Below are 19,128 nucleotides of genomic sequence, written 5' to 3' on the forward strand. Positions count from 1 at the left end.
CCCCCGCCCTCCCCGCGGAGCCCGTTTCCCTCCCGACCCCGCACTCACCCGCGCGGGTCTGGGTCTGGACTAGGGCTGCCGCCAGCAGCAGGAGCAGCCAGTGCGGTGCCATCGCCCCATCTCAGATCTGGGCGACTCTGAGTTCCGCGGTCTGCGTGGACTTTAGAACCATTGCCCTCAGCGACGCTGGTTGGTTCCCTGGGTATCTCGTCACCCAAAGCCGGTGAGAACCGCCAAGTGGTCATCAGGCCAGAATGGCCTGACCCAGGTTAGGAGCTGGAGTAGTGAAACTGGGAACAGGGGAGTCCCCAGCCCTGGGCTTCCCCACCCAGACCTCACCAGCCTGGGGACTAAGACTTTGTCTGAGCCTTGTGCTGCGGGATGGAGCGCTGTTTGTCATGGTGTCTCTGAGCCGCCCAAGGACAACTGCCCCTCAGTCAGGATGAAACCTGGGAGCATGAAGATTCCAGGTGAAATAGACAAATCACTAAAAATGAATGTTCACGGAAACAGGTGCTGTCGGAGTCCTGAAGAGTGCGGGGCTGCTGTGGACACCTGCATCGGGAGGTGACTGGAGTTTTTACAGCTCTGATTAAGCACTTTCGACACACTGTGTTATATGTGACTCTCCCTGCAGGAAGGAGGCCCTACTCACCTCTGCTTTCACTTTCTACTTCAATTGTGTTCGGTTGAGATTTGAAGACATCAAGTCAAAATCCACAGAAAAAAATTATAAGTTTAATTATTCTCCACAGTACTGAACAATGATGAAACCTAGAATCTCCAGTGTGGACCTCTGCCGTGAGAATCACCCTCTGCCCGCACTGCACAGGACTGAGGAACTCAGAAGTCAACGGTTATCAGATCTAAGGTCCCATAAGTCGGCAACATCCATCTCCCAGGGCTCATCAGTTCATAAAGTGCGAGTGAAGGTCAGAGGGGGGAGGGGAGAGAGAGAAAGGGAGAGAGATAAAGATAGATAGATAGATAGATAGATAGATAGATAGATAGATAGATAGATAGAGATGTTATGTATCTTCTACCACACGGTCATCATTATTCTCTTTATTATTAGTTCCAGTTCCTCTCTGACTTTTTTATTCAATAAAGCAGCTGCACCATGGAAGTGTGTGCACACAGGGAAACGGAGTGCAGACAGCGTCAGTGCCCTGCTGTATTTGGCTCCACAGGGGTTTCTTCCCACGGAGAAGGGGTCTACTGTGCTGAGACAATGACCCAGGTCCACACGGACAATCTCAGGATTATGGAATGAAGATCCGTGTAAAACACAAGCACCTGGAGCCACAGATGATCATCTGGGAAGAAACACTAGGAGTCTAAATGTACTCACAGGCTGTGAAGACACCATCCTGAGTGAAGAGGCAAAGTCTCTGCTTACAGGTGAGATCCTTGAGCATCACCTTGGCAGTGTGAGCTGTCCACACAGGAGCCTGGTCTCTGTGGGAGTCTGTGTGGTGCTTGAGGCCAGCGCCTCTGCTTTAAAGAGAAGCATCTGTGCCCTGCATACCAACTGGCTTTTTGATGTTATTGTGTTCCTGGAAGTGACTTTTCTTCTAGAAGATTCAGGGTCTGACTACTGAAGAGAAGAAGGAAGAGGAAGGGTGAGGAGAGGATGAAGTGAGTCTGGCCTTCAGGTTTCTTCTGGTTTTTGTTTTGTTTTGTTTTGAGACAAGGTCTGTCTCCACATCTCTGTCTGTCCTTGATCTCACAGGAACCCCCCTGCCTTTGCATCCCTCGTCCTGGGATTAGAGGCTGTGTCATCACACCTGGCTTTAGTTACTTTTCTATGGCTGTGAAAAGACACTGTGACCCCAGCAACTTATAAAAGGACTTGTTTCATTTGGGTTTAAGTTTTCAGAGGGTTTGAGTCCATGAGGGCAGAGGAAGGTGTGGTGGCAGGAACAGCTGAGAGGTCACATCTTGATCCACAGGCAAGTGTCAGAGACACTGGGAATAGTGAGAGTCTTTAAAACCTCCATGCCCAGTCCCAGTGACACACCTGCTCCAACAAAGCCACACCTCCTGATCCTTCCCAAACAGTTCCATCAGCTGGAGCTGAAGTATCCAAACCTCTGAGCCTGTGTGGTCATTCTCATTCAAACACCCACAGTATTCAGTGTGGGATGTCAGATGCCCTGCAGGGTGCTGCAGATGTGTCCACTGTGATCTGTAGACAAAGACCCTCAAACAGGAGGAACCCACTGCATGAGGATCTCCCCCTTTGCTTCTGTCTCCTCCTGCTCAGTCCTCTGCCTTCTCCCTCAGGCCTCACCCCAGAGGTGCCCAGAACCCCTCACTCCAGAGTTCTGCACTAACACTGTCTCCTCCTTTGCATCTAGTTTCTCTCTGTGGTCGGCCATCTTGTCAGCCATCTTGCTGTGAGCCAGGCTGTGTGGTTTCATCCTGTAAAAGCTGCAATAGGGGCTGGAGAGGTGGCTCAAGGTAAGGAGCACCTGTTGCTGTCACAGAGGATCCAGGTTCAGTTCCCAGCACCCATATGCTGCTTCCCCACCATCAGTGACTCCAGTTCCAGGGGATCCTGTGCCTGGTGCACCTGCACACTTTTATGCTTAAAATATACAATCTAATAAACACAAAATTAAAATTTTAAAAATGCTCTAGCATGTCTCTCTTCCTCTCCTACACATCTAGAGTGTGGGTCCCAGGGGCTGAAGGCACAGGGCTGTTGAGTCAACATTGCACCTCCAGCCAAAGGAGTCAGAGCTGGAGCAGGACAGGGACTGGTGACTGAAAGAGACTGTGCTGAAATGGTAATTTGCAGAGCAGCATAAAATAAAAAATACAAAAAGATTTCATTCTATAGACCTACTGTGCACAGTGGATCACAGCCTCATCCCAGGCAGAAGACACTGTGTGTTCATCTGTGCACTTGAACCATGTGCTAGTTTTTAATTGCTGCTGAACAAGAAAAATTTTACTACTTAAATAGTGACCTGTGACAGACCATGACATCCCCAACATCCAGAGAGTTCCTGCAGTTAGTGATGCCCCTGTCCCCATCTTCATTCTTACTTCAGGCCCTCCAGGCTCTTATTTTATTAATATGAAGGAGACGCATCAGAGTCTAGGGTGAAAGTTCAACCTACTGAAGAAAAAACACTGGACTGGGTCTGAGCCCACAGAGGGTGAGGCTGAAGGGACCCATGGCTGCCTGAGCTGCTCCACAGGCTCCTGTTCACACTACTCCAAGGGTCTCAGGACTCAGGCTGCCCTGCCTTCATCAAACTTACAGGCAGGTGGAACATCACATTCTTTTCCACCAGTGGGAAGAAGACATCTTGTTTTCTTTCAGGGAGTGTAGGGGCAAATAATTTTAGCCGCTTTTCTGGCACAGACTTTTATTTTTTATTCAATCCGTAAGAAAGAACTTCTGTACATCATGGAATTAGTAAAAGGAGAGAGATTTATTCTACAAAGATGCTTAATTGAAACAAAGGAATAGAGAGGGGGCTTCGCCCCGGAATTTATCACTAGGTGTTCTGTATACAGCAGCAGAACCTCATGGGAATACACATCCCAGTAGACATCACGGGAACAGGCTTACACATCACTAGAGCAACATGGGAATACGCATCCCAGTAAACATCACGGGAACAGGCTTACACATCACCGGAACATCATGGGAATACACATCCCAGTAGACATCACAGGAACAGGCTTACACATCACTGGAACATCATGGGAATACACATCCCAGTAGACATCACGGGATCAGGCCTCACACATCACCGGAACATCATGGGAATACGCATCCCATTAAACATCACGGGAACAGGCTTACACATCACTGGAACATCATGGGAATACGTATCAGCAGCACCCCATCACGGGCACAGACTTACACATCACCGGAACAACATGGGAATACGTATCAGCAGCACCCCATCACGGGCACAGACTTACACATCACCGGAACAACATGGGAATACGTATCAGCAGCACACCATCACGGGAACAGGCTTACACATCACTGGAACCACATGGGAATACGTATCAACAGCACACCATCATGGGAACAGGCTTACACATCACCGGAGCCACATGGGAACACGTATCAGCAGCACACCATCACGGGAACAGGCTTACACATCACTGGAACAACATGGGAACATGCATCCCAGTAAACATCACGGGAACAGGCTTATACATCACCAGAGCAACATGGGAATACGCATCCCAGTAAACATCACGGGCACAGGCTTACACATCACCGGAAGAGCATGAGAATACGTATCAGCAGCACACCATCACGGGCACAGGCTTACATTCATCTGACTGCACGTCTCCCCCCGGTTGAGACAGCAGCAGCTAGAGCTGTTCCCAGGCTGTGAAGCCTCATGAACAGAGGGGGCTCATTGCCCAGTCATCGGCAGTCGTCCAAACACCTGGTCCAGTGTTCACGTCCACTCCCAGACGCTGGCCAGATGTCAAGGATGCAAAGCGCATCGACATGTCTCTGTCTTATTTAAAACAAAGCCCTCCCCGTTCTCGATCCTGAGAACTGGCCAGGTCCTCCCAGCAGAGAAGAGGGAGCATCTACAGTTCCTGCCTTAGACTGTGCAGAGCCTCAGCTCAAGTCTCTCTTCCTCGCAGGGAGGGAGCAGATCCATGGAAACTAAAAGAGGCTTCAAGGTCTGAAATCAGGGAAGTTTCTAGAACTCTGAAACAGCAGTTAAAGAATGGGCATTAAGGGCTGGAGAGATTGCTCAGTGGTTAAGAGCATTGCCTGCTCTTCCAAAGGTTCTGAGTTCAATTCCCTTAAAGAAATAGAGGAAAAGACAAGCAAAAATTTTAAAGAAATCAATGAATCTTTTAAAGAAACCAAGAAAAACAAGAAAAAAAAGCCATCAAACAGGTGAAGCAAACAATTCAAATAGTTTGAGACTCAAAAACTGGAAGGAGGCAATAAAGAAAACACAAACCAAGGGAATTCTGGAAATGGAAAATCTGGGTAAGTGAATGGTTACTATATAGAGGCAAGCATAGCCAGCAGAATCCAGGAAATGGAGGAGAGAATCTCAGGTTTGAAGATGTCACAGAGGACATTGATTCATTGAGCAAAGAAAGTGTTAAATCCAACAAAATCTTAACACAAAACTCCAGGAAATCTGGGACATCTGAAAAGACCAAGCCTAAGAATAACAGGGATAGAAGAAGGAGAACTCCATCTCAAAGGCACAGAAAATATATTCAACAAAATCATAAAGGAAAACTTTCCCAACTTAAAGAAGGATATCCCAATGAAGATATGAGAAGCTTACAGAACACCAAATAGACTGAATGAGAAAAAGTTGTCTCTCAATATAATAATCAAGCTGCAAAACATACACAATAAAAAAGAATATTAAGAGCTGCAAAGGAAAAAGGCCGTGTAATATATAAAGGCAGGCCTAACAGAATTACACCCAACTACTCAATGGAAACCATGAAAGCGGAAAGGTCGTGGACAGATGTGCTGTGGACACTAAGAGACCAATGATGAAAGCCCAGGCTACTGTACCCAGCAAAACTTTCAATCACCATCTATGGAGAAAACAAGATATTCCATGACAAAACCAGATTTAGACAATACCATAAATCCAGTCTTACAGAAGTACTAGAAGGAAAACACCCACCCAAGGAAGCTAACTGCAGCAGCAAAAACACAGGCATCAGATAACCTCACACCAGCAAACTCCAAAGAAGGGAAACACACAAACACTACCACTGAAAAATAAAAAGGAATTAACAATCACTGGTCATCAATATCTCTTAATATCAGTGGACTTGATTCACCTATATAAAGATCCAGGCTAAGACAATGGATACATAAGTAGGATCCATCCTTCTGCTGTGTACAAGAAACACACCTCAACCTCAAAGACAGACATTTTCTCAGAGTAAAATGTTGGGAAAAGATTTTCCAATCAATTGGACGTAAGAAACAAATGGGTGTAGCTATTCTAACGTCTAACAAAATAGACTTCAAACTAAAATCAATCAGAAGAGGTGGAGAAGAACACTTTATACTCATCACAGAAAAATCCATCAAGATGAAGTCCCAATCCTGAACATCTATGCCCCAAATACAAGAGCACCCACATATGTAAAGGACACATTATTACAGCTTAAATTGCACACCAAACCACACATACCAATTGTGGGAGACTTCAACGCCCCAACTCTCCCCAATGGACAGGTCAACCAGACATCAGCTGAACAGAGAAGTAGAACTATCAGATGATCAAATGGACTTAACAGACATCTATAGAACATTTCTCCCAAACAGAAAAACATACCCCTTCTTCTTAGCACTTCATGGAACCTTCTCTAAAATTGACCACATACTCGGTAAATCTCAATGGATTAAAAAAATATTGGGATAACCCTCTGTATCTTATCGGATCACCATGGTTTAAAGTTAGATTTTTAACAACAACACTAATAGCAGAAAGCCTACAAACTCATGGAAATTGAGCAGTATGCAATTGCATCACTCCTGGGTCAAGGAAGAAATAAAAGAAGAAATTAAAGACTTCCTTGAATTCAACAAAAATGAAGGCACAAAATGAATACCCAAATGGAACTGAAGTTCCCAAACCTGTGGGACACTATGGAAGCAGTGCTAAGAGGAACGTTCATAGCTCTACGTGCCTACATCAAGAAAGCAGAAAAAGATCACACTATTAAGTTAACAACACACCTGAAATCTCTAGAACAAAAAAAAGCAGACACTCCCAACAGGAGTACGTGACTGAATATAATCAAATTGTGGGCTAAAATAAACAAATGGAAACAAAGAAAACAATACAAAGAATCAATGAAATAAAGAGGTGATTTTTTTTTTGAGAAAACCAAGAAGATCGACAAACTCTTACCCAAAGTTTGAACATCCAAATTAACAAACTCAGAAGTGGAAAGGCAGACATAACAACAGATACTGACAAAATCCAGAGAATCTTTAGGTCATACTACAAAAAGCTGTACTCCACAAAATTGGAAGATTTGAAAGAAATGGACAATTTACTGCATAGGTACCACATACCAAAATTAAATTAGGTCCAGGTGAACAATTTAAATAGATTTGCAACATGCAATAAAAGAGAAGCAGTCATCAAAAGCCTCCCAACCAGAAAAAGCTCAAGGCAGGTTGATTTCAGTGCAGAATTCTTCCAGAACTTCAAAGAAGATCTCACACCTATACCCCTCAAAGTTCCACATAATAGGAGCAGAGGACATTTCCAAACTCTTTTTATGTGGCTACAGTTACACTGATACTGAACCATACAAAGACTCAAACAAGAGAGAGAGATTACAAATCAGTTTCCCTTATGAACATTGATGCAAAAATACTCAATAAAATATTGACAAACTGAATCCAAGAACACATAAAAAAATCATCCACCATGATCAAGACAGCTTCATCCCAGAGATGCAGTGATGGTTCAACATACAAAAATCTATCAGTGTAATACACCATGTAAATAAACTGAAAGAAAAAAAACCATATGATCATCTCATTAGATGCTGAAATAGTATTCAACAAAATCCAATACCCTTTGCGATAAATGTTTTGGAGAAGTGAGGGATACAAGGAACATATCTAAACATTATAAAACAATATACAGCAAGCTGGAAGCCAACATCAAATTAAGTGGTAAAAAACTCAAAACAATTCCACTAAAATCAGGGGGAAGACAAGGGCGTTCACTCTCCCCATATCTATTCCGCATAGGTCTTGAAGTTCTAGCTAGAGTGATAAGACAACAAAAGGAGATCAAGGGGACACAAATTGTTAAGGAAGTCAAACTTTCGCTATTTGCAGATAATATGTTTTTATACATAAGTGACCCCAAAAACTCTACCAGCATACTCTTACAGCTGATAAATACTTTCAGTAATGTGTCAGGATACAGGATCAACTAAAAAAAATCAGTAGCCCTCCTACATACAAATGATAAAGAAGCTGAGAAAGAAATTAGAGAAATGTCACCTTTCATAATAGCCACAAATAACATAAAATATCTTGGGATAACACTAACCAAAGAAGTGAAAGACCTCTTTAACAAGGACTTTAAGTCTTTGAAGAGAGAATTTGAAGAAGATACCATAAAATGGAAAGATCTCTCAGGCTCTTGGATAGGTACAAAATAAAAATGGCAATCCTACCAAAGCAAACTATAGATTCAATGCAATCCCCATCAAAATCCCAACACAATTCTTCACAGACCTTGAAAACACAATACTCAATTTCATATGGAAAAACAAAAAATCCAGGATAGTCAAAACAACCTTATACAGAAAAGGAATTTCCAGAGGTATCACCATCCGTGACTTCAAGCTCTATTATAGAGCTATAGCAATGAAAACAGCTTGCTGTCATCATAAAAAGTTAGGTTGGCAAATGGAATTGAATGGAATACCCGGATATTAATCCACAGACCTATGAACACCAGATTTTTGACAAAGAACCTAAAATAATACAATGGAAAAAAAGAAAGTGTCTTCCACAAATGGTACTGACATAACTGGATATCAACATGTAGAAGAATGGAAATAGATCTGTATCTATCCCCACGTACAAAACTCAAGTCCAGTGGAGTAAATACCTCAATATAAATCCAGTCACTCCGAATCTGATAGAAGAGAAATTGGAAAGTAGCTTTCAAACATGGGCAGAGGAGACCACTTCCTAAATATAACCCCAGTAGCACAGACACTGAGAGCAACAATAAATAAATGGGACCTCCTGAAACTGAGAAGCTTCTGTAAAGCAAAGGACATGGTCAATAAGACAAAAGTGCAGCCTACAGAATGGGAAAAGATCTTCACCAACCCCACATCAGACAGAGGACTGAGTTCCAAAATATATAAAGAACTCAAAAAATTAGACATCAAAATACCAAATAATCCAATTAAAGAATGGCATACAGATCCAAACAGAGAATTCTCAACAGAAGAATGTCAAATGACCAAAAGACACTCACAAAAATGTTCAACATTCTTAGCCATCAGGGGAATGCAAATCGAAATACTGTCATATAACAGTCAGAATGGCTAAGCTCAAAATCACCAATGATAGTCTGTTGAAGAAGCTGAGGAGTAAGGGAACACTCCTCCATTGCTGGTGGGAATGCTAGCTTGTACAGCCCCTCAGGAAATCTGTTCAGCATATAATAAAATAGTCCACACGAGCCCAGAATGGCGTATATTAAAGTCACCTTGTTTAGGGGTAGACACACAGATCAGTAATCCTCTGCGTGAGTGTGGAGCTGGAACTGCGTCCAGCATCCCGGGGTGTTTTTACATCTGCACATATAGTACGTGTGACCACTCCCAAAGTGGACCAGTGTCTTAAAGGCTATTGGCTGAAGGAGTTCCCTCAGGAGGAGTACATAGGTTTTCTTTGGGAAATGTGTGGTAGAGTCAGGAAATGAAGTTCTGAGAATGTAGCTCCATGGTAGAGCTCTTGACCCACACATATGAGGCCCTGGGGTCAATCCTTAGCAGTTCAAAATAAGAGAAACATAAAGAACAGCCAAAAGTAGACAGCATGTCTCAAGTGAAAGGATTCCTCTGTCTGCAGGTACGCATGCAGTGCACTTGTTCTGCCTGTGCTTGTTGTGAACTTGACACAGGGTAGATCATCAGAGAGGAAGGAGCCACAGTTGAGGAAAAGTCTCCCTGAGATCCACCCGTCAGGCATTTGCTCAGTTAGCAATCAATGATGGAGGGCCCAGCCCATTCTGATGGTGCCATCCCTGGGCTGGTGGTCCTGGGTTCTTTAACATGGTTGGCTGAGCAAACCATAAAGAGCAAGCCAGGTAGCTTTGCCCCTCCATGACCTCTGCATTAGCTCCTGGCTCTGGGATCCTTTCCTGTGTGAGTTCCTGTCCTGACTTCCTTCAGTGCTGAACAGCAATGCTGAAGCTTGAGCCAAATCAGCTCTTTCCTCCCCCAACCTGTGTTTTGGTCATGGTGTTTCATCGTAGCAAAAGAAACCATAAGACACATTGGCAGCAGTGTAGTGGGTATTGCTATGACAGCCCTGACCATGCTTCTGGAGGATTGTGGGTATTGCTATGACAACCCTGACCGTGCTTCTGGAGGATTGTGGGTATTGCTGTGATCATGCTTCTGGAGGATTGTGGGTATTGCTATGACAACCCTGACCATGCTTCTGGAGGATTGTGGGTATTGCTATGACAGACCTCACCATGCTTCTGGAGGATTGTGGGTATTGCTATGACAGAGCTGACCGTGCTTCTGGAGGATTGTGGGTATTGCTGTGAGAGCCCTGACCATGCTTCTGGAGGATTGTGGGTATTGCTATGACAGACCTCACCATGCTTCTGGAGGATTGTGGGTATTGCTATGACAGACCTCACCATGCTTCTGGAGGATTGTGGGTATTGCTATGACAGACCTCACCATGCTTCTGGAGGATTGTGGGTATTGCTGTGACCATGCTTCTGGGAGGATTGTGGGTATTGCTATGACAGACCTCACCATGCTTCTGGAGGATTGTGGGTATTGCTGTGACAGCCCTGACCGTGCTTCTGGGAGGATTGTGGGTATTGCTGTGACAACCCTGACCGTGCTTCTGGGAGGATTGTGGGTATTGCTGTGACCATGCTTCTGGAGGATTGTGGGTATTGCTGTGACAACCCTGACCGTGCTTCTGGGAGGATTGTGGGTATTGCTGTGACAACCCTGACCGTGCTTCTGGGAGGATTGTGGGTATTGCTGTGACAGCCCTGACCGTGCTTCTGGGAGGATTGTGGGAAGGATTTGGAACTTTGGGCTAGAACAGCCACTGAGTGTTAGGATCTCCGTGGGGTCTTAGTGGGGACGTGGGAGATAAGAATACTGAGAACAGTGCAGAATCTGGAGGCCTGGCCTGCGGAGTTTCAGAGGGAAGTTTAAAGGTTCTCTCAGGGCCATTTGTTATACTGAATTAAGATCCTGTGGTTCTGGTTATCTGGGGCTGAAGATTCTCCTGTAATGACCAAATACCAGAAATACTAAAGGGAACCTTTGTTTCTCTGAGATACTTGATGCTGCTCGGTGGAGCTAAGAAGTCAGCGATGATGGAGAAGAGACCAGCATCGTTGAGGTGAAATCTTCAGGGAAGTATTTCCTGAGAGCATAGGGAAACCGGGCTCCAGAGGATGCCAAGCTTGTACCTCATGCTGGCAGCCAGACTTGCTAACATGCAAGCCTCACCTAGGTGCTACTGGTTTTGAGGGCATGAAGGGGTCATGGAGAGCAGCTGAGTCTTGGCACCGTGAGAGGCCAGGGGAGGCCGTTGGTGAAGGTGCAGCCTCTTGGCAGTTGAAGGCCCAGGACTGAAAGGCTCATGACAAGGATTTGACTCTTGGTACCACGAGATCCTTTGAGAGGCTTTTGGTGAAAGTGCAGCCCAGTTGCAACAGAAGACCCCAGCGTTTTGGAGACATCGAGACCATGGAGTGACCACCAAGGACAGCAGTAGCAGAGGGGTGGAACCAGCTAGAGTCACCATAGAGGAAGGAACCTCAGTTGAGGAAACGCTTCCATAAGATCCAGCTGTAAGGCATTTTCCCAATTAATGGTAAATGAGAGAGGGCCAACCCATATGTCCTGGGCCATCCCTGTGCTTGTGGTCCTGGCTTCTATGAGGCAGCAGGCTGATCAGATCCATAACCAGCTCCCCTCCATGGCCTCTGCCTCAGCTCCTGCCTCCAGGGTCCTAACTGCATTTGCGTTCCTCTCCTGACTTACTTCAGTGATGAACAGCAATGTTGAAGTGTAAGCCTAAAAATCCCTTTCCTCCTCAATTTGCTTTATGGTCATGGTGTTCATCACATCATTAGAAGCCCTGCCTAAGGCAGTTCTCACACATAAAATATAAATAAATAAAATTTAAAAAATTTTCTTTTTTATTATATTCTCAGTTTTCTAGTAATTGTGTTTCTTTAAGTCAGAGTTTGATAAATTATCTATGAACCAGCTTTTGTGTGGCCTGTGAACCCATGTTTACATTTAAAGTAAAATGTCAAACACTACTTCCTGCTATGTGAAAAGATAAAATTCAGGTTTCTGTATCCACACTTATAGTTTTATTGGAACAGTGGTGTTCACTGATTTGTATAATATGTAGGATTGCCTTGGTACCGACAAGACAGCACTGAGTTGAGTGATGGATATAAGTGGATATGAATGTGAATTTGTTCTTTTATAGAAAAATTTAACTGTCCTTGGCAAAGTCTGATGCTATTTAGGATTCTACTGACCCTTGTAGAATAAAACCTGCTGCTGAGGGAAAGTTGGATTCCTGGTTCTATAGAGTAAGGTGTGGACAGCAATGTCTCCTCCTACAGATGCTCAGGCAGGGCACAGTGTCCAGCCTTCCTCCCCATCAGTCCTTTTGGGAGCTGTGGGAGGGAGGGGACTGCAGGGTGAGGGGACAATGGAGGGCAAGATGGAGGGGTGGGGAGGGTGGGGAAGTGAGGGTTGGGGGAGGGAAGAGCTTTGTGGGGAGTGGATGAGGAGTGGGTGGAGGTCGGTGGGGTCAGAATGAGGCTGTCTGTGCAGAAGAGGACGTGGTAGTGAGGAGAGGGAGAGGGGAGTCCTGGTCACACCTCTGCCAAAGCTGTGCAAAGCATGTAACAGGGAAATCAATGGTCCAGATGGGAACCGGTGTGCCACATTCTGGCCAGGGGCAGCAGAGACTGGGGAAATTCAGGTGAGACTTCCTGAGGGTCTCACACACACAATAAAAACAAACCCATATAGAGATGTATTTTTATTTCATTTATATGTGTCTGTATCTTTGTGAGCCTACACCTTGTGTGTGCAGTTTCCAGCTGAGGCCCCAAGGGCATTGGATCCCTGGAGCTGGAGTTACAGGCATTTGAATCACCCAAGGTGGGTGCTAGGAACTGACCTGGATCCTCTGAAAGAGCACCCTACCAGCTGAGCCTCTCCCCAGCACCTGGCCTAGCATTTCACACACCCTTGGGATAGGCCACTGAGGGGTCCTGCCAGGCTCTGGTCCCACTGTGAGATGCACGGTTCTTCCAAGCCCCTCAGATGCTCTTTACCACTAAGACGTTTAGATCTCAGAGCTCACAAACCTGCACCACAGCGCAGAGATTATACAAGAGAAATCCAGAACCACAAGAGAAGGGAGAGTGACCTCTGCAGTAGAAGTTCTAGTGAACCCCAGTCTCCACTTCACCCCAGATCAGTGGAGCGCCCCCCATATCAATGTCTCAGTCTGGGGGTCTCCTGTTGAGTTCTCCTGGCTTTAGAAGCAGACCTAACTCCTGCCAGGGTTTGTCTCAATGATTCTGTGGCCAGGGTAAGTTACTACCCATTGCTAACCCTCCAAATATCACAGTCTTACACAAAATTCCATGGGAATGAAGGAGAAGGTGTTCAAGATGAAATGACTGTGAGCACGGCCCTGGGAATTTGTGGTCTCTTCTTCTGGAGACCCTGTGGTAATAGGGGCCAGGCTGCCCCGCATGCCAGGGTGGTTAAAAATTCCCTGCCTGGCTGCACAGGGCCTTACTCCCTGCAGCTGAGGCTGACCTGGATTCTCCTCTCCTTCCTGGGGTCACAGCTGTACACACCTGGCCGTGGCTCTGGGCGTCAGCTGGCAGCAGCTCCAGCACCTGACAGCCATGAGATGCTCAGCTTCCAGCAGGAGTGATTGATTGACAGCAGCCACAGATGACATGCTAGTGTCAGAGCCCTGAGGAGGGCTCTGGGTGTTTGCATCCTCAGCTGCAGCCATGGTCAGGATCACCTGTCACACATGCAGGGGTTGCAGCTCTGGTGTTTGCATCCTCAGCTGCAGCCACTGTCCGGGTCACCTGTCACACATGCGGGGGTTGCAGCTCTGAGTGTTTGCATCCTCAGCTGCAGCCACTGTCAGGGTCACCTGTCACACATGCGGATGTTGCAGCTCTGGTGTTTGCATCCTCAGCTGCAGCCACTGTCCGGGTCACCTGTCACACATGCGGGGGTTGCAGCTCTGAGTGTTTGCATCCTCAGCTGCAGCCATGGTCAGGGTCACCTGTCACACATGCGGGGTTGCAGCTGTCAGGACTAGAGTGCCAGGACCCTTGTATCTTTAAGGAAGATTTATTTTGCTTTATTTTTAATTATGCATATATGTTTGTGTCTATGTGTTTGTGTATTTGTGAGTGCAGGTACATGTGGAGGCCAAAAGCGGGTGCCAGATGCCCTGGAGCTGGAGTTGTGGTCAGTTATGGAGCTCTTGGTCCTCTGCAAAAGCAGTGTGCCTCTTGCCCACTGTGCTGCCTCTCCAGCCCCAGGAGCCCTGACTCTAGAAGCTTGGTGGCGTCCAGATCTCACCTGGGGTCTGAGTTTCTCATTGTTGGCTCTTCAAGTCCATCTGTCTTTCTTTAACCCTAGCTTTCTGTACACTGTCACCCTCCCTCTGCGTTAGCTGTCCCTCCGTGTCCCTGCTCCCTGCGGTTTCTGCCCTGGGCACACTCCTTAGTTTCCCCGTTGTTTTTCTGCTGCTGTTGGTGTCTGTATTCATCAAAGTTCACTAGAAGAACAGAATTTATAGACTGAGAATAAGAGAGAGAAAGAGATAGATACACACACACACACACACACACACACACACACAGAGAGAGAGAGAGAGAGAGAGAGAGAGAGAGAGAGAGAGAGAGAGAGAGAGGCAAAGGAAGACAAAAACAGAGAGACAGAGAGATTCAGAGAGAGGAAGGAAAGGTATTTTTTAGAGTCACTTAGAGCCTGTGGTCCAGCTAATACAACCATAGCTGGCTGTGAAGAGAAAGTCCAAGAGTCCGGAAGTTGCTCAGTCCCCGAGGCTGTCTCAGCTGGTCTTCAGTACATGGTGGAATCCCTGATGCCGGTGGAGGAATGGACTTACTCGCCAGTGCAAAGCCAGCAGAGAGAGAACAGAGCATTCTTCTATAGCCTTGTCTAGGTTTCTAGCACAAGGTGGGCCCAGCTTAGAGTTGGGATTTTTTATCTCAATGATCTGGGTTAAAGGTTTGTATTCCCACCTCAAGACCAAGATTAGAAACGGATCTTTGCTGAGCAGTAGTGGTACAAGCCTTTAATCCCAGCACTCGGGAGGCAGAGGAGGCAGATCTCTGGGTTCAAGGCCAGCCTGGTCTACAGAGTAAATTCCAGGGCAGCCATGGCTACACGGAGAAACCCTGTTTTTAAGAACAAAACATAATAAACAAAAACAAAGAAACAAAAAATGAAGGGGATCTTGCTTCCTGTTTCAATTTCAGCAAAAACCTCCCGGATGTGGACACTCAATGTTTGGGTTTACTTAATTCCAGATGTAGTCAGGCTGAGAAACAAAACTAGGCACCATGGATTCCCTGCCCACAGGCTGATGCAGACTTCATCACCGCTGCCTCCACTGCTGGTCCCCGTCTCCTCCTCATGCTACACATGACGGTGATCAGGAGCCGTGAGGAGAGAGCAGGTGAGAGGAGCCTGCGTGTCCAAACTAGTAAATTCCTCTATGTGGCTGGAGAGACGGCTCCGTGGTTAGGAATGCTGGCTGCTCTTACAGACGTCCTGGGTTCAGTTCCCAGCCCCCCCCCCATGAGTGTGAACAGTCTTTGTTGCACACATGGAGATGCATGTATGGATACGCTTACACTCTGAATAAAAATCAATAGATCTTTAGAAAGGACTCTTTATCTATTGTTGTGTGTGTGTGTGTGTGTGTGTGTGTGTGTGCGCGTGGGTGTGAGTGCCGGCAAATGAGAACTGGGTGTCCACGTCATGGCTCACACATGGAAGCCGTAGGATGCAGGAGTCAGTGCTCTCCTCCTACCGTTCCAGGTTGTCAGTCTTGGGGCTCAATGCTTGTATAATCTACTTAATCATAATTTCACCTCCACTCTCTCTCTCTTCCTTCTTCCTTTCTCCCTTTCTTCTTTTCCTCCCTCTCTCCCACCCAAACACACTCTCTCTCTCTCTCTCTCTCTCTCTCTCTCTCTCTCTCTCTCTCTCTCTCTCTCTCTCTCCTACAGAGGTGGCCTGGAACTCAGGATTTAGACCAGCCTTGACTAAAACTGACAGAGATCCATCTCCTTGTCTGTGCTGGTATTAAAGGTGTCTGTCACCTCACTCAGTCCCCCCCGCCCAATTTTGAGACAGGGTTCACATAGCTCAGGCTGACTTTGAACGCTCCCTGTGTAGCTGTGGATGTCCCTGAGTTCCTGATTACCCGGCCTCTCCCTTCTGAGCGCTGAGAGGGCAGGCCTGCCTCACTCCATAGCCTCGGGATCACGTGTCCACCAGCACAGCCAGCTGTAGCTTCTGTACCAGTGCTTATGGTCAGTGCAGCTGATGTGACCACGGTGCCCTGGGAGAGGACACAGTGGACAAGCAGTCATGTCCCTCAATGTCCCCTTAGGCTGTCTGATCTGCTCCTGGCCATTGCTCCCCCTCCCGCTCCCCATGGACAGCATAGGCTGGGGCCTCAGGAGGAGATAAGGTTTCTAACATCAAGGCATCTGGAGTCCAAGGTTCCTTGCAGGTTCCTGCTGAGTCTGTGAAGCCTGGAGTGGGGGGGGGGGTTGAGCAGGGCTGGGGATGAGGGGGAGTGTAGGGTGGGCACAGGGAAGAGAGATTTCTGGAAGTCTTCCCTTCTTCCTAATAGTTACTGGAGCTGGAACAGGGCTCCTGATGTGAGCTCTATTTGCAGTCCTGACAGGAGTTGACATCACTCAGAGGAGTCCAGCCAGCTCCTGATGCTTCACAGAGATTCAGTGAGGTCTCCTTTACTTCTTTCTGTCACCCCACAGCCTTTCCTTGACAAGTGTGGCCCCAGGAATCTCCCCAGCAGGCAGCGTTGGTGATGACCGGGGTGAGGGTGAGGTGGGGTGGTGAGGTGAACTTCCACCACCTCTTCCTGATAGAGAAACACGCCCTGTTCCCATTGCTTCAGCTTCCAGTTCTGATGGATGAAGCTCCCGTGTTCTGTGGGCTGGGAGCGCACTGCTGGAGCAGGCTGGGACAAAGTCTCTGTAGGGGGGGATGACTTAGGTCATGTCTTCCTATCATGCCCATTTTGTCAAGTAGACTGAGAAACATCTCTTCTCCAGGCGACCTCCTAAATTACAATGGAAGGATCAGAACGACATTAGCACATCCTGACCACTTGTTAGGATGGTGTCAGGTTCTCTCACTATCAAAAGACCAGGTGACCATCTTCTGGGTGCTAGGTGCAAACTGTGCTTTGCAGTCGCTCAGAACTCTGACTGCTATACAAGGTAGAAGGACGATCTGGGACGCTAACCTGCTTTCTGCACAGCTTCCCGCTGCTATGGGACAGAGGCCCTGGTGAGCCCCCTTCAGGACAGGCTGTGTCCCCACACTCAGGACAGAGGCCCTGGTGAGCCCCCTTCAGGACAGGCTGTGTCCCCACATTGAGGACAGAGGCCCTGGTGAGCCCTTTTCAGGACAGGCTGTGTCCCCACACTGAGGACAGAGGCCCTGGTGAGCCCCCTTCAGGACAGGCTGTGTCCCCACACTGAGGACAGAGGCCCTGGTGAGCCCCCTTCAGGACAGGCTGTGTCCCCACACTGAGGACAGAGGCCCTGGTGAGCCCCCTTCAGGACAGGCTGTGTCCCCACACTCAGGACAGAGGCCCTGCTGAGCCCCCTTCAGGACAGGCTGTGTCCCCACACTCAGGACAGAGGCCCTGCTGAGCCCCCTTCAGGACAGGCTGTGTCCCCACACTCAGGACAGAGGCCTGTGTGGGAAAATGCAGACAGGGACGACTGTGGTGTGAGAGGTGACTGGGAAGGAGTGGACGGACACACGGACTCACACTGATAAATCACCCGCACATTCCACAGTCTTCACACACGCACGAGGTTCATGGGACAAAACAATTATGGGTAAAGTTTTCCCTTTCCCACCAGGGACCCAGACATCCAGGGAACTGGACACCTTAGGGTCTCAATCCTGTTTCCAGGGCGCCTGTGTCCTCTCCTGCTGCACACAAGGCTGGAAACTGTCCAGGCTCTGTCCCAGGAGCCCTGATACCACTACCATCACTGCCCAGCTTAAATAGGAAAATTAAAGCCATATGTGGTTAATGCAGCCATGAATTGATGGGGGGGGTATGATTATTGCAGCAATAGAAAACACAGATTAACATTCCTCCAGTCTCAGAAACAATTCATAAAATAAAGAATGCTTCTGAAAGCCGGGCAGTGGTGGCTCACACCTTTAATTCCAGCACTAGGGAGGCAAAGGCAGGTGAATCTCTGTGAGTTCAAGGCCAGCCTGATCTACAAGAGCTAGTTCCAACAGAGGCTCCAAAGCTACAGAGAAACCCTGTCTCAAAAAACCAAAACCAAAACCAAACAAACAGGATAGAGAAAAATTTGGCTTCGTGGTGCCTACGTATTATAATGCTCAATGTGTTGAAAGGTGTCAATGGTGTCAAAGGAATGTTAAACAGCCCCACCTTGTGTCAATATTTTGTACAACAGCCATGAGAACTAAATCATAAACAGTTTTCTCAATCTAAGAATTATCATTACATGGATGATATCTTACTGGATGTTTCAGATGCAGATACCTTAGAAAAAGTGTTTGATGAAGTAAAGAGAATTTTGCTTTGCTAGGGATTACAAGTTGTTAATGATAAAAATACAAAGAAGAGATTCTAATAATTGTCTAGGATATAGGATAGGTTTCCAGAAAATTCAGCCACAGGAAGTACAAATCAGGAGAGATCAATTACGAACCCTTAATGATTTTCAGAAGTTGCTGGGAGATATTAACTGGCTACAGCCTATAATTGGATTAATTACTCAAGATCTAAGTAATTTATCTCAAACCTTGTGAGGTGATAAGGACTTAAATAATCCAAGAAAATTATCACCTGAGGCTGAGAGAGAACTGGCTTTGGTAGAAAAAAGATCACAGGATGCACATGTGGATCACCTGGATCCAGACCTTGATTTTAGCCCAACCATTCTATCTTATACTCACTTTTATAAAGGAATTCTTCTTCTTTTTCCTCTTCCTCTTCTTCTCCTTCTCCTCCTTTTCATTTGTATTTTGTTTTTTTAG

General features: G+C 46.7%; 2 protein-coding genes across 6 annotated transcripts in view; both read right to left on the reverse strand.

The window, feature by feature from the left end:
* Window positions 1-172, reverse strand: part of LOC142854240 (H-2 class I histocompatibility antigen, L-D alpha chain-like) — a 54,039-nt gene extending 53,867 nt beyond the window's left edge. For 2 of the 4 annotated variants that reach the window (XM_075979538.1, XM_075979540.1), the window contains exon 1: window positions 49-172. In XM_075979538.1, the coding sequence (XP_075835653.1) occupies window positions 49-112 (64 nt within the window). In that variant the 5' untranslated portion in view covers window positions 113-172. The remainder of the gene's footprint in view (window positions 1-48) is intronic. The other 2 variants (XM_075979537.1, XM_075979541.1) reach the window with 2 other exon arrangements.
* Window positions 1-19,128, reverse strand: part of LOC142854236 (H-2 class I histocompatibility antigen, D-D alpha chain-like) — a 99,724-nt gene that overhangs the window by 3,892 nt on the left and 76,704 nt on the right. The gene's annotated exons all lie outside the window — the stretch shown is intronic.

Source organism: Microtus pennsylvanicus, chromosome 7 (assembly GCF_037038515.1).
Source record: "Microtus pennsylvanicus isolate mMicPen1 chromosome 7, mMicPen1.hap1, whole genome shotgun sequence".
Classification (NCBI taxonomy): domain Eukaryota; kingdom Metazoa; phylum Chordata; class Mammalia; order Rodentia; family Cricetidae; genus Microtus; species Microtus pennsylvanicus.